The sequence below is a fragment of the Phaethon aethereus genome, assembly GCF_964289735.1.
Source record: "Phaethon aethereus genome assembly, chromosome: 2".
In the NCBI taxonomy this organism is placed as follows: domain Eukaryota; kingdom Metazoa; phylum Chordata; class Aves; order Phaethontiformes; family Phaethontidae; genus Phaethon; species Phaethon aethereus.
Genome location: NC_138582.1, coordinates 25,679,252 through 25,692,969, shown reverse-complemented (window position 1 = coordinate 25,692,969; position 13,718 = coordinate 25,679,252). Strand labels below are relative to the sequence as shown.

General features: G+C 37.1%; 1 protein-coding gene across 1 annotated transcript in view; it reads left to right on the top strand.

The window, feature by feature from the left end:
• The window catches only part of MATN2 (matrilin 2), a gene marked incomplete at both ends in the record, with an annotated part of 68,209 nt that overhangs the window by 38,522 nt on the left and 15,969 nt on the right, over positions 1 to 13,718 (top strand). Inside the window, 14 exons of the mRNA XM_082014823.1 lie at positions 3,562 to 3,684; positions 5,848 to 5,970; positions 7,562 to 7,684; positions 7,837 to 7,959; positions 8,319 to 8,441; positions 8,533 to 8,655; positions 8,871 to 8,993; positions 11,217 to 11,339; positions 11,434 to 11,556; positions 11,647 to 11,769; positions 11,946 to 12,068; positions 12,273 to 12,395; positions 12,537 to 12,659; positions 12,826 to 12,948. Coding sequence (XP_081870949.1) covers positions 3,562 to 3,684; positions 5,848 to 5,970; positions 7,562 to 7,684; positions 7,837 to 7,959; positions 8,319 to 8,441; positions 8,533 to 8,655; positions 8,871 to 8,993; positions 11,217 to 11,339; positions 11,434 to 11,556; positions 11,647 to 11,769; positions 11,946 to 12,068; positions 12,273 to 12,395; positions 12,537 to 12,659; positions 12,826 to 12,948 — 1,722 coding nt within the window. The remainder of the gene's footprint in view (positions 1 to 3,561; positions 3,685 to 5,847; positions 5,971 to 7,561; positions 7,685 to 7,836; positions 7,960 to 8,318; positions 8,442 to 8,532; positions 8,656 to 8,870; positions 8,994 to 11,216; positions 11,340 to 11,433; positions 11,557 to 11,646; positions 11,770 to 11,945; positions 12,069 to 12,272; positions 12,396 to 12,536; positions 12,660 to 12,825; positions 12,949 to 13,718) is intronic.

The following is a 13,718-nucleotide window of genomic DNA, read 5'->3' as shown; positions in this document are numbered from 1 at the left end:
TCACCTTGCTTTGCCCAGTCGATTTAGCCAAGGACTAACTATTTCCTTAGCTTGGGAAAGTAATGTAGCTTGGGATAGGTAATGTAGCTATTAAAATCAACTTAAAATCAACAGTTTCCTAAAGAGTTTGTAAAAACAACCTCAGCAATGTCAGGGTTCTAAACCAATCACACATACTATTTACTTTATAAAGACTTCCATGTTACAGCTCTTCTTGAGTGGGGGCCTAGAATCACAGCAAATTTTCAATGTAATGTTAAATTTAAGGATAATATATTCAGCAAAATGAACTAGACTGATCTGGTGACTCAGTTCTTGCGGGGGAGAATTGTAGTGCTGATATTTAATGAATAAGAAGCTTGCCTGGAGCAACGTAATTATATTTCTAGACGCTCATAAAACTTATCTGGTTTTGGAACTGTTATTTCTTTCAGTCTTAAAGGTGCATTCTCATGAAGCATCTTTGTCTACACAGTGCCGTTTTTACAGCAATCTGTGCTATTCTGGTTTTTATTATCTACATGGTATTTTAATACATTCAGGTTTTTATAGATTGGATGTGCCTTGGTTAGTATAGGAGCAAAAGAACAGCATTGTGTAGGACATTAATTGCCAAGAATGTAATTGCAAATTAAAGGCAAATTGTAATTCCTATTTGGGGTATTTCTCCTTAACTTCAGGGGTTTTTGGATTTGGCTGTAAACCTGGTGATGTTTCTAGGATTAAGCTCCTATTCCACATCTTGTTATAACAAGGCTCGTGTTAGATAAGCTTGTAAAATAAAGCAGAACATTTGCATAAATGCCCTCTTCATAAATCAGGGAGAATGCATCACTGGTGACCAGCACCAGGCATTCCTCCTTCACCACGACACATGACTTCTGATGACTGCCGGAGCTGGTCTCTGGGAGTCCAGGTGAAGTCTCACGTAGCCAAGTATTTGCAATCCGCTCTCAGATCCACAGCTCACCATCAGCTTTAGCAGGTGTCCAAAGCACAGAATCTTAAATATCATTTAAGAAAAATGAGTTTTTCTAAGCCATTTTACTTCAGTAACCCTCATGGCTGCCTTGAATTCTTCACTGTTTTTCTCTCCACAGAAGTAAACTTCTGTGCTTTAGGTCAGCATGACTGTGAACGTGAATATATTAACATGCAAGAGCTATTTGTGTGCAACTGTCATCCCGGATACGCCCGACGACATGATGGCAATACGCGCAGAAATGAGTGTGTCTCATGAACTGCAGCGAGTAGTGACTGCAGTGGGGCGAGGTGTGAGCAGAATGAGAAAACGCTTCTGGGTCCTTTTTGAGATCATTCTGAGCTTTGCAAACCTGTTGTTAGTGTAAAGTCCACCACGAGCCAGGCCTAGTGAAATACGAAGTAATGCTGTAGTGAGATCCCTGAGCCAACAGACAACTAAAGCATCATCTTCTCCAATCCAAATAACTGGGAACGGCCAAGCTGTCTAACACAAAGGCAGTGCCTGCTGTTGAACATCTGTATCATTGCTATGTGCTATGGAAACTGCAGCGTACCCGATACTGATGTACACTGATACGTGGAAATATGTAGAGACTTCCCCTTCTATATGTTTACATTTTTCTGTGATCTGTTTCATAAAGCGTCCTCTTTTAATAAGAATGTTAGTAAATGAAGGATCAGTGTTGCACCAGAAAAAAAACCAACAACATTGCCCGCTTGACATCACACAGTTTTTAGAAGATACTTTTATTGCAGAGAACCATTTTGCACATCATCTAAAATATTGGCAGCGTTTCTCCCTGATGTACTTACGACATATTTTTTGAAGGGAACACTCAGTCACTGAAATTTAAAAAAAAGTTGACAGGCCAAGGAGTAATTATTTTTAAATAAACTCGTGATAAAGCCATATTTAAGGAAACTTTGATGTGTTGCAAGAGCTCAGAACTTTTTAACAGTTAGGCTATCAAGTTGAATATCTAATAATATATCCCAAGACACTCACTGTTTTTAAAAATACTGACCCTTCCCCTGTCCCTTCCCTGTCTTACATGTTTTTACACATGTAATGAAGTACACATGATGACTAAATTTACAGTTATGCTAATTTCTAAAGCCTGATAATTAGCAGCTTTGTGCCACTCTTTCAAAGAGTGTGTTAAAAGATTCTGCAGGAGAACCCAAAGTATTTAAACGTTAAAATTCACATTAGTGTGGGTGTTTGTATTGTAAAAGATGGTGCCAAACAGATGCAATTTTTCACAGAGAATAGTGGGGAGTTTTTTTCTTTTTTTCTTTTCACCATTTTTTGTGTGCTCTGAGAAGTTACACAAGCTTCTTCATAATGATGTAAACTTTTGGAAAAAGGAGAATGTTCCAGCTGGAACTTGCTTTAGCTAGTAAAAACCGACACCTCAACTTCACTTGTTCGAGCCAATGTTATCTCTGTCTATGTATAATGGTAAATCTGGACCAATTTCTGCGAAATCGTTGCTTAGTTAAATAAACTAATAAACTGCAATATTTAGAACAAAGTAATTTTACATTAAATACAGAGATTTTTTTAATGTAAACAAATAGCTGCAGACATGCCTGTTCACATCTGTAAATGATTTGCAAATAGAGATATAAGAGACTGTGTTTGTGTCTGAGGGAACTCCACTACTTTTGATCAAGTTAAGCTAAAGTGATTTGGGCCTATATAACTAAAAATAGCCATTAACAAGTTGGCAATAAAATATTATGAAGCAGTTCAGCATAAAGCTTTTTTCCTAAAATGTGTTTTTTCTATACTTACAGAGTCAGCAGATGACATAGTATATCTGCAAGTGCACGTATCTCACCCTACAGCTTTGCTGTCCATTCTATGAGACAATATCATTTTTAAACCAAATCCACACCTGACTCTCCATTGCCCAACCTTTCGTCTTTCACACAACCAGTTGCATATAAGAATAAAAAAAATAATCCATTTTATCTTATTGGGAATAGGAATAGGAAAATCAAAGAAAAGGAACACATTAAGATGCTCTCACACTTGTATCTGTCCCCCACTAGGCTTTAACTGCTTGAACCCATTAGCAGGTTAAACTGTTAAATTAGTTATTTCTCATCGTGTTGAAAAAATAATTTACTGTTTATGAAATAATCTGAAAGCCATAGTTTCTATTTCAAGGGTTACTAATATTCATACTTTCTCTCTGAGAAAATTTTACGGTGAACAAAAGAGTCTTGCTTTTTTAAGAAAGAAGGTATCATTCTGCAGGTAAAACCAGGCAGGGCTTCAAGGTTCTCCCTTCACTCCACTTTGCAGTAGTTTCCCCTTCTGATTCCTGGCAAGGGAGATCTGCGCTTCATCAAGTTTGTTATCTGCTAAGTGGGGTCATTGTATTCATTTTACTTAGGTGTTGTTAATTAATTTGCGTTACTCAGATAGGTGGGGATACTGCATAAATAAAAAGCTGTACTGATCTTTTTCCCTTGCTCTGCGAAGGCCTTGTGTACTAGCCGCAGTGTCGTAGTGTGTGTGTCTAAGGCTCCAATGTGATTTCTTCAATTATTAACACAAATCAATAGGAGTGGACCACTGTGCTGAAAGCAATCATGGCTGCGAGCAACTGTGCCTAAATACTGGTGCCTCCTACATCTGTCAGTGCTCTGAAGGATTTGTCATCAATGAGGACCTAAAAACCTGCACGCGTAAGTCTTGTGAGAACCTCCTTGATCTCAGCCCACCTGGGAAATCTTTCTGCTTTCACGCAGGGAGGAGGGCACACCTTCCATTCATGCTTACAGTCTGCATTTCAGTAATACTTTAATAATGATTTGAAAGCAGAAACAGACAGGAAAAGGACTTAGCAAAGGATACTTGCCAAGATGACTGTAAATCCTCACATATTCAGAAATGTTTTGGAGGATGTGCTCACCCCCAGGTGTTGAGGACAGTTTTTCAGTCACATGACGAATGTGTCCGACTGACAGGTCATCTTGACAGCAGTGTCCCCCAGGCAAACTGCCTCAGCTTACCCGGGGCAGGAGAAGTGGGAGTCCCACACTGAGCTTCACATTTTGCTTGGGAACTCTTAACAAGTGAACAAAAGCTGTCCTGACAGGTTTTCACCCTTTATAAATCAAATTATCATTGAGAATCATTGCAGTTTCATAAATAGCCAGATTGCTTTCTTTACTGGAAAAACGATATATAGAAAGGGTGAGGAGAAGAGGAACATGAATGTATTATGTCCGTTGACTTTTCCTGGACCTATCCTCTTTGAGAGGGTTTCGGCCTCTTTTCCTACGGATTTTGGAGGTATGTTATTTTTCAGGCTTGTTGAGTGTTGGAGCAGCTCCAGAGTTTGCTCCTTTTCTTGCACTCAGGCAACACAGTTTCAACAGGAGTCAAACTGTAAGAGCTCAGACACAAAAATGATCTAGGGAAAAGTGAGGCAAATCAGCAAAGGCAATTTGTCTTTGTCTCTAACTTTGCCTTTGCCTCCATACTTACCTCTTTATCCCCATCCAATACCTTGACAGACTTTGCTTCTGTCTGCCACTACAGCTCTCTAGAAAGGGGCAGACAGTAGTGTGAAAGCAGAACTAGGGTACATGTAACAGCGATAGGGTCTCCTAGAAACAACTTATCTAGACATTTATCTAAAAGAAACACTGGAAATTTAGAAAGAGCCAAACGATGGAGTTTTATCAACTTGCAAATGGAAAATCCCTTTTCCTTTGTAGTAAAAAGAGGTGTGTTTTTCACTCTCAGTTATTTTCCTCCGGGTCGTACTTGGAGAGCTATCAGCAGCATTAGAGCAGCACTGTGGCTTCTGTACAGTGAAACTGAGCCCTTTTGAATAGCTCCTCTTCTTGCCAGCATACCCCTCTCTTCATATATATGTAGGAAAGAGATTTTTCCTTTTCCTGAGGTCCAGATGAGTTGTTGAAACCTCGTGGACATTTTTAGGCGATCATGAAAAGAGTTTTGGCACTTTGGGATTTCCTGAATGAGCAGTTGAATGGAAGGGATTATCATTTAACCTATACCACTCCTAATGGGAAAACAATGGGAATTACAATTCTGGCATCACATACACAGGCACAAGTATGTTGAGACAGCCGTGGGAACAACGGAATGGAAATGTCCTTACTTTTTTTGCAGGAAAAGTAGAAACAGATTTGTACCCTGACAACTAATTACAAAAAAATGAGTGACACTACGTGTGTAGCCAATGGACAGTAGCAAGTACTGCCCGCAGGATCCCAGGGGTCCTATGTCTTTGTATGACAGAGAAGAAACACGTAGGAAATTTGAGATTAAAAATGGACCATATTTGACAGTACTTGTGATTTGCAGTTCTTTTCAAAAGCTTGAATAGTCTTAAGCCAAAGGCCACTGAGGTCCGTGAGAGGTTTTCTGCTTGCTGCCACAGCATCTGGGTCAGGTGCACAAGTGAGTTCTGGGGACTGCCACCTTCACATTGGGTCATTGAGAGACTATATTTGAAGAAGAATGCTCACAAGGTAGTTTCTATGTCTTTGCCCATGTCTTACATAAAACCATTGCTAAAGTGTTCTGTTTTGTTTTTAAATTCAATTTGTAACTACTGGGACATGGACTCTATTGAACTATGTCAAACATAGGAAAGTATGATTTCTCAACTCTGCTTAAAGCAACCAATGGGAAGTACACCACAAGGCCCTCTTACATTTTATTGAAGGTATACGTATAAGGAAATGGATTATTGCTTAAGCAATTCAGTGTATTTATATTTACTTGCTTATATGCCATGAAAATACTGGAGATGAAAAATGATTGAATCATTATTTGTTAATGTTTTTAAATAATTTCAATTGCTTCTGCAGGAGTTGACTATTGTGCTCTGAGCGATCATGGCTGTGAACACTTGTGTGTAAACGGTGACCGATCTTACACTTGTCAGTGTTTTGAAGGATACAGGCTTCGTAATGATGGGAAAACATGTAAACGTAAGTTACTGTTCAGCAACTCAGAGTTATGTTTTTATTACACACATAGAGGAACTCTGTAAGGTAGGATTTGATTCCCTAAACATTGCCATCCAGTGTCATTTTGAATGCTCACAGATACCAAAAGTTCACAACCCCTTTGGTGTCATATTTACCAGCAGTATGTCAATATCTTGGATACTCCAGGGCATCCAAAGTGGCACTGGATGCATACTTTCAGGCACCTGAATCACACCCTAAATGTCTGTGCCATTTAAAAAGTAGCCCTGAAATTGGACTGCTGTGAATCCAAAACTATTTTACTCTGACTTACATCCTTGTATGGGACAACTGTAATTTTCTTCTCAAATCAAGGCAAAAATATGTAATGTTTTTAAAGTCTTCTACAGCGTGAATAAGCTTGCAATATTATTAATAGAAAGTTCATTTATTTGTCCAGCATGGGATAAGGATGATTGCAAAAGAGATATCATAATTGCATTACATATTTGACTACATCATGTAGTTATGATGAGTGGCAGATATAAAAAAAATCATTGCAATTTTTTCTCTGGTTTTAAAGTGATTCACTAAGTGATCAAAGAAGAATCCTGGCTACAGCTCTGAAAAACACACAGGCATGAAGTATTTTATAACTGTAATCCCAATAATATCCACAGATCTCATCAACATCTGCTGTTAAAAAGCATTTACAGAAAAAAAATGTAGAGTCATCCAGATACTACCATGACAAATGAAAAGCTCCTTATTATCAGTTTGTATACCACAACAGCCTGCTTTGTTAGTCTGTGCAAACAGAGACAAATTTTCTGTGTCTAAAAAAGTACTGACACTCTAATCTTGCAAAAAGCTAAAAGCAAGTGAAATTTTCTGGCCATGCAGAAGTCCTTACAGGAAAATAAAGGGTGTGGAAAAGGAAGTGAAAGCAAGATATTAGTTTATCTAATGTTAACTAATAGATTGTATTTTATTTTATTTTGAAATATGAGTTGTAGCTAAATTCTGTATCAGAAAACCCCACTGAAAATCTGCTTACCCAATTATAGCTGACAATTTTCCAGAATTTCACAGCAGGATGATACAATCTGTTTTTCTTCTTAGCGTTAAATACAACATACATTGAGCCTTTGCAAACCTACTTTACAAAAAAATAACAAACACCTTCTGAACATAAGCACAGGGAAAAAGAGCATAATTATTTCAGGTTTGAGCTGGTTTATTGCTGAAGATAAAAAGATGATGACGGAAAGATCTGTTTCACACCAGAAAGTTTACCTGAAATGTGGACGTGGGATTATTGTTATTGGAAATCTCTGTGGATCACTAATCTGCCTGCTAGAGACATGTGAAATTCTACAAACTCTAGAACCAGAACAGTGCACCTTTCCTTGCTGGTAAGGTTGTAAAATTGGCAGGACAAAGATGTACCTTTTTGTTACAACAAAAAAAAGACAGCAGGTGCTATAAATGATTTGCAGTATTGAGTCCGGTATACTAGCAAGGACAAGAACATTCGGTAGCTGGGAACTGTAAGGCTTTGAACATCTTGCCCTTAACTAACACAAGTTTTCATCTATTAAATTATTCCCAGGTAAAAATGTCTGCAAATCAGTCAACCATGGCTGTGAGCATATTTGTGTTAGTGCTGACAATTCCTACGTCTGCAAGTGTCGTGAGGGATTCGTATTGAGAGAAGATGGCAAGAGGTGCAGAAGTGAGTGACTGTTATCTGTTGAACCTTTGCATGTGCATCAGGCAAGAAAAGAAAGGAGTCTATCACTTCTTACTGGAAAAAACATCCTTTTGAGATCTACATTTTTAAACTTGTTTTCATTCAAAACCTATATTTATATCGATCATTCCCAGGACGGGACATCTGCAAATCAGTCAGCCATGGCTGTGAGCATATTTGTGTTAATGAAGATGACTCGTATGTTTGCAAGTGTCATGAGGGTTTCCTGCTGAGAGAAGATGGGAAAACATGCAGAAGTAAGTGCTCTGATAATTAGTGGTAGACTTTTAGCTACAGTGTGTAGATTTGTGGAAGTGTTCTAACAAATAGCACTGTTGTAGTTTACTGTTATAATACTACTGTATTGTTACACCTGCCAGAAGCTTGTAAAAGCCTCTTTGGACAGAAATAGTGTATTTTAATAGCCAAATTGATATGACTGGAGACAAAAAAGACCCACAATTTTTCAGGTATCAAGAGTTAGCAGTGTTTGCTGCCTAATTTTTTGCCCATTTCTTCCAGTAATATCAGTAGATCTAATAAAAGCTATTGCTTTGCCTTGCATGATACATTTGCTGTAGATGTGCTTTAACCAAACGCCGTCAACTGTTCTCAGATAAAGACATCTGCAGTTCAGTTGACCATGGCTGTGAACATGTTTGTGTCAATACTGATGAGTCATACAGCTGCCAGTGTTACGAGGGATTTGCACTTAGGGAAGATGGAAAAACATGTAGAAGTAAGTATCCTTATCTTTAACAGAAGATTTCCTCATAATCTGTGTGCTTGTAGACGTGTTTTAAATACTGTCAACCTTATTTTTATTCCAGATAAAGATGTTTGCAGTTCAGTTGACCATGGCTGTGAGCACGTTTGTGTGAATACTGATAGTTCATACATTTGCCAGTGCTATGAGGGTTTTGTATTGAGGGAAGATGAGAGAACGTGTAAAAGTAAGTTATTTGATGTTACTGTATTTTTTAAACTCAGAGGTCTACTGAAGAAATGTATTGTGTTAGAGGTAGGTCTTTTTATACGGGATTTTACCTGACAAAAAGGAGGATAAATTCTTTATTATTTACTAGGAGCTTATTACATATAGCTTTTAAAGTTTTGGAAATGTTCTCATTCATCAAACTGTAGTAAATAAAATCTAAATTATTCCTAGATAAGGACATCTGCAAATCAGTCAATCATGGCTGTGAACATCTTTGTGTTAATAATGACGATTCATACACTTGCCAATGCCATGATGGATTTGTACTGAGGCAAGATGGGAAAACATGCCGAAGTAAGTACCTTATGAATAAAAGAAGAAATTTCATTTTCCTTTTGTTAGGAGATTATTCACTGATTCATAGTGGTCAGGACGGAATATTGTTCTCTATAGATAATAAAATTTCTGTGTATTAATTATTGTTTGAACTAAAGACATATTGCATTTACAAGTCATTCTGAAGACGTCTCTAGCCAGTGTTAATCGATATTAAGTTGATTCTGTAGTCTGTTTCTTAATCAAAATAAATTCCAAGACTGCTGCCTTACTGAAAGCTCCATTGTATGAACAGCATGAGCTTTATGAACCAGCCTGATAATCACTTAAAGATACTTACTTAGTTTTCCATAATACCAAGTTGATTCATATTAATTCTTGTTCTTTGATTTTACTCTGAATCATTTTCCACATTATGTATTCCATTATTTTAATGCAGATCAGTGTCAGGCTCACAGGCTTATAGTGAACTAGTCATCCTTTTCAAACTGGAACCAGAGTATTTTTTCAGTGTGTGCGCACGCACTGGGGATGGAAACTGCTCAGTGATTTGGGGCTTCCTCAGAGTTCCAGGAATTACTGAAAAATAACACTAAGCATCCAAGGTGTTTTTCAGCCAGCTCTTTTACAACTCTTCACTGCAAGTTATCTGGAGTTACTGATTTGAAAATATGGGTGTTCAGTAGGTGCTGTGTGACCAGCTGTTTTTCAGCTGATGAAACTTTTCACTCCAACAGTATCAATAGCCTATTTCATAAGTTCAGATCTGAATATACTAAATATTTTTACCATTTCTGCATTGAGGGGCAATTCTATCTATTAATTAACAATACATTGTTAGAATGCTTTTTGTTCCCAATAGTCTTTAAATAACTTATTCATGCTATCCTTTATTTTGTTGGCCATGCATCCCCTTGTCCTTTATCTTACTATTTCAGTGTTTTCAAATTTCTAGTATTTTCATGTTCAGTAAATACTGTGAATGGTCCTTTCTTTCAATCATTATTCAAATCTTAAAGATGTTTTCAATTTATAAATGAGGCTTTTTAATTACTTTTTAACTACTTTGGCATTATTTTTGGATTATGGGACTGTGTTTTTGGGGGGTATCTACTAAAATAAATTCACTTTTTTTAATTATTTCCCCTCCCATCTCAAAATACTTTGGCAAAATACTTCGGCTTTCAGCTATGTAAAATTCATCCTTCTGAAGTAATCGCCATGCCTGCTGCTGGTTTATATTTGATTCTGGTTATGAACAATAAATATGTCTGAGTTGCACACAGCTGTGTATAAGCTGATGCTAATTTTTACTTACATGATCATTTCTTCTTTAGCTGCTATAATGGCATCTAGTTTAGATTGCTGTGTATTGAATGTAATGCTTGTTGAGTTAGAAGATTGTCATCTTAGTATTTTCTGATATTTTTGTATTGCCAGCATAAGACCTCCAGGTAATTTGGCTCAGATTGAAGCTCTTGTGAAAATACAAGTTTTTCTTCCCTACACATTAAACCTAGGTATTTTGCTGAAGAGTTGGTTTGAACTTGGCTGTCGGTACTGTTCTACTTTCTATGTAAAGGTAGTTCTCCTTTAGCAATTGGGAACATTTTCTTTTGTGTTGCAGTGAAAAAGAAACAGGGAATGCTGATAGATGGCTCCGCTTCCTCTTGTCTTTTCTCCCTATCTATCCTTCTTGAAGAGGTTTTAACCAACTGGTTTTAACATTGCAGTCATATAAATCCCCCCATCAATTTTCAGCAATAGCAGTTAGATTTTATTTACGCTCTTAGTAGTTCCTGTTCTTCTGGTGTTTGTTTATGGAGACTCTTGGCATTGATGTAAGAACCTTAAATAATTATTTTGCTTCATTTTCTGTGGTGTTTTGCTCAATTTTGTTTTTACCAGCATGAATTTGCACTAAATGACTGTACTAAATTATTCCCTTCTTTCACTCTTACTGCTGTTAATGTAAAGTCTTCCTCCTTAATCTAGTCAGATTAATCCTAAAATGATTTGTTAGTGGGAGGCCATCCAAATTGTGTAGGTCTTTCTGCTCAGATGATAAGGAGCTCATGCTCCATATAAGCTAAACTGTCTGTCATTTAACTAGCCAGAGATTTGCTTTCAGTTTGCAGGCTTCTATCTTTCTTTGCTCATGGGATTATCCCCGCAGTCTTTGCATTTATTAAAAAAAGTTTAACTAGCAAACCACATTAAATATTATCCAACTATTCCCAGGCAAGGATATTTGCAAATCAGTCAACCATGGCTGTGAACATGCTTGTGTTAATGCTGGTGATTCATTTGTTTGTAAGTGTCGGGAGGGATTCCTGCTAAGAGAAGATGGAAAAACATGTAAAAGTAAGTAGTCTGCTATTTATCAGCATACTTTTTATCTGCAGCCCATGTTTGTGTAGAAATGCATTAACCAGCAAGAGCTGTCATCTGTTTTCAGATAAAGATCTTTGCAGATCAGTCAACCATGGCTGTGAACACGTTTGTGTTAATACTGATGATTCCTATATCTGCAAATGCCATGATGGGTTCCTACTGAGAGAAGATGCGAAAACCTGCAGAAGTAAGTAGCATGAGAACTTAATTTGATGAATTAGACATATTACCGAGGCCTCTGCCGATGTATGTTGACTACCAACTCTTCTGTTTGCAGACCAGGATGTTTGTAATTCAGTCAATCATGGCTGTGAGCAAGTTTGTGTGAATACTGAAGATTCCTACATCTGCAAGTGTCATGAAAAATTTGTGCTGAAGGAAGATGGAAAGACATGTAGATGTGAGTAGCCTGAGCTGTAGAAGTATGTTTATGTTTGAAGCTTTTAAGTGTTGTGGCTGTGACTGTTTGCACATGTATACATTTATTTGTGATTTCCAATTATTGGAGCTGGTTAATATAAGACATTACCTCGCCCTAACAAACGTCACCTCACAAACTCCATCCACTCTTCTCAGATAAAGATGTTTGCAACTCGGTTGACCATGGCTGTGAACATATTTGTATTAGTACTGACGATTCCTATATCTGCAAATGTCATGAGGACTTCATGCTAAGGGAAGATGGGAAAAGTTGTAGGAGTAAGTTGTTTAATCTTTGTTTTGTACTTCTTGATCTGTTAATGAAACACACTATGCAATGGTAGCGTGTTACTTGTTTCTTTAACATAGAATCAACTAATGGAAGCGAGCTCCTTCATGGAAGATTATTGCCATAATTTTTACATATTGTGAAAGTTTTTTTTCCTAGCTAACTCTGCTAAATATAATTTTCATTATTCCAAGGTAAAGATATCTGCAAAACAGTCAACCATGGTTGTGAACATGTCTGTGTCCCAACTGGCGATTCATACACGTGTCAGTGTCACAAGGGATTTATATTGAGGCGAGACAGGAAAACATGCAGGAGTGAGTAGCTGAAACTTTTATGGGGAATATGTTTTTTCAGTCATAAAAGAAATGACAGATTTAATTTTACTCAAAGCTTGTTCATGCCAGTTTTGCGTTTGAGAAATAGCCTAATAAGGAAATTCTCTTAACAATTTTCAGATAAAGACCTGTGTAAATCCATTGACCATGGCTGTGAACATGTGTGCATTAATAATAACAATTCATACAGCTGTCAGTGCCATGAGGGTTTTGTCCTGCGACAAGATGGAAAAACATGTCGAAGTAAGTAACTGAATATGTCTGTCAGCCACTCCTCTCTGGTGTTGCTACATAAATGAACAAAGATGTTATACTCCTTTGTCATACATTCATCAAATATCATATTTGGAGTCTTTGAATTTCTAAATATGTTAAATAGAATACATATAAGTATTTCAATTTTTCCTAGATAAAGATGTCTGCAAATCAGTTGCCCATGGCTGTGAACATATTTGTGTTAATAATGATGATTCATACATCTGCAAATGCCAGGAGGGATATGTACTAAAAGAAGATCAGAAAACATGCAGAAGTAAGTACATTTTATTTAGAAAGCATTTGCTTCTTTGATTTCTAAAATTACTTGACCTCACTTCAAATGCCTTACTTCAAAAAAAGCCTCACTTCAAAAATGATATAATATTTGAAAGCCCAAAGCATATGTGACTGTGATGGAAAATGTCTTGAACAATTAACTTGATGCTCTTGTAAGCAAAAACTAACAAATCGGAAGTTGGTTTGCTGTAGCATCAAGTACAATAATAATTCTTTCCAAACATCCGGAAAAAAGCCAAAGTGAAATCTTATTATCAAGGAATGTGCACTTTAGTCAGATTCCTATATACTGTGGAGCTTTTATCTGTATATACTGCATTTTAAAACATCATTAATTCTATTTGCTTATCTTCTAACATGACATGCTTAGAATATGACATGCATTTATCTCATCACCCCTTAATACTTGGAGGAGAAACTCTTCTACTGGAACTCAGTAAAAACATTTATTCTGCAAAAATGGGTGCCTTACTTGGAGAGACTATTATTACCAAAAGAATGGTAACGTGTTCATGGCTGACCTCAACCCTAGCTAAAACCATTCACCATGAACTGCTGCCCTGTCTTGACTTATGCAATGATATTGAGGTGGTTCTGGTACTCACATTCATTACTTTTCCATTGTTTTAGTACATGACACATCTTTTCCTCAGATGACTGCAGAAAGGAATTTTTGGACAGTGTTCTAAAATAGCGCTGTTTTCTAAGAAGAAAAGCCCAAGCTTTAAAGCTGGAAATACCTGTTAC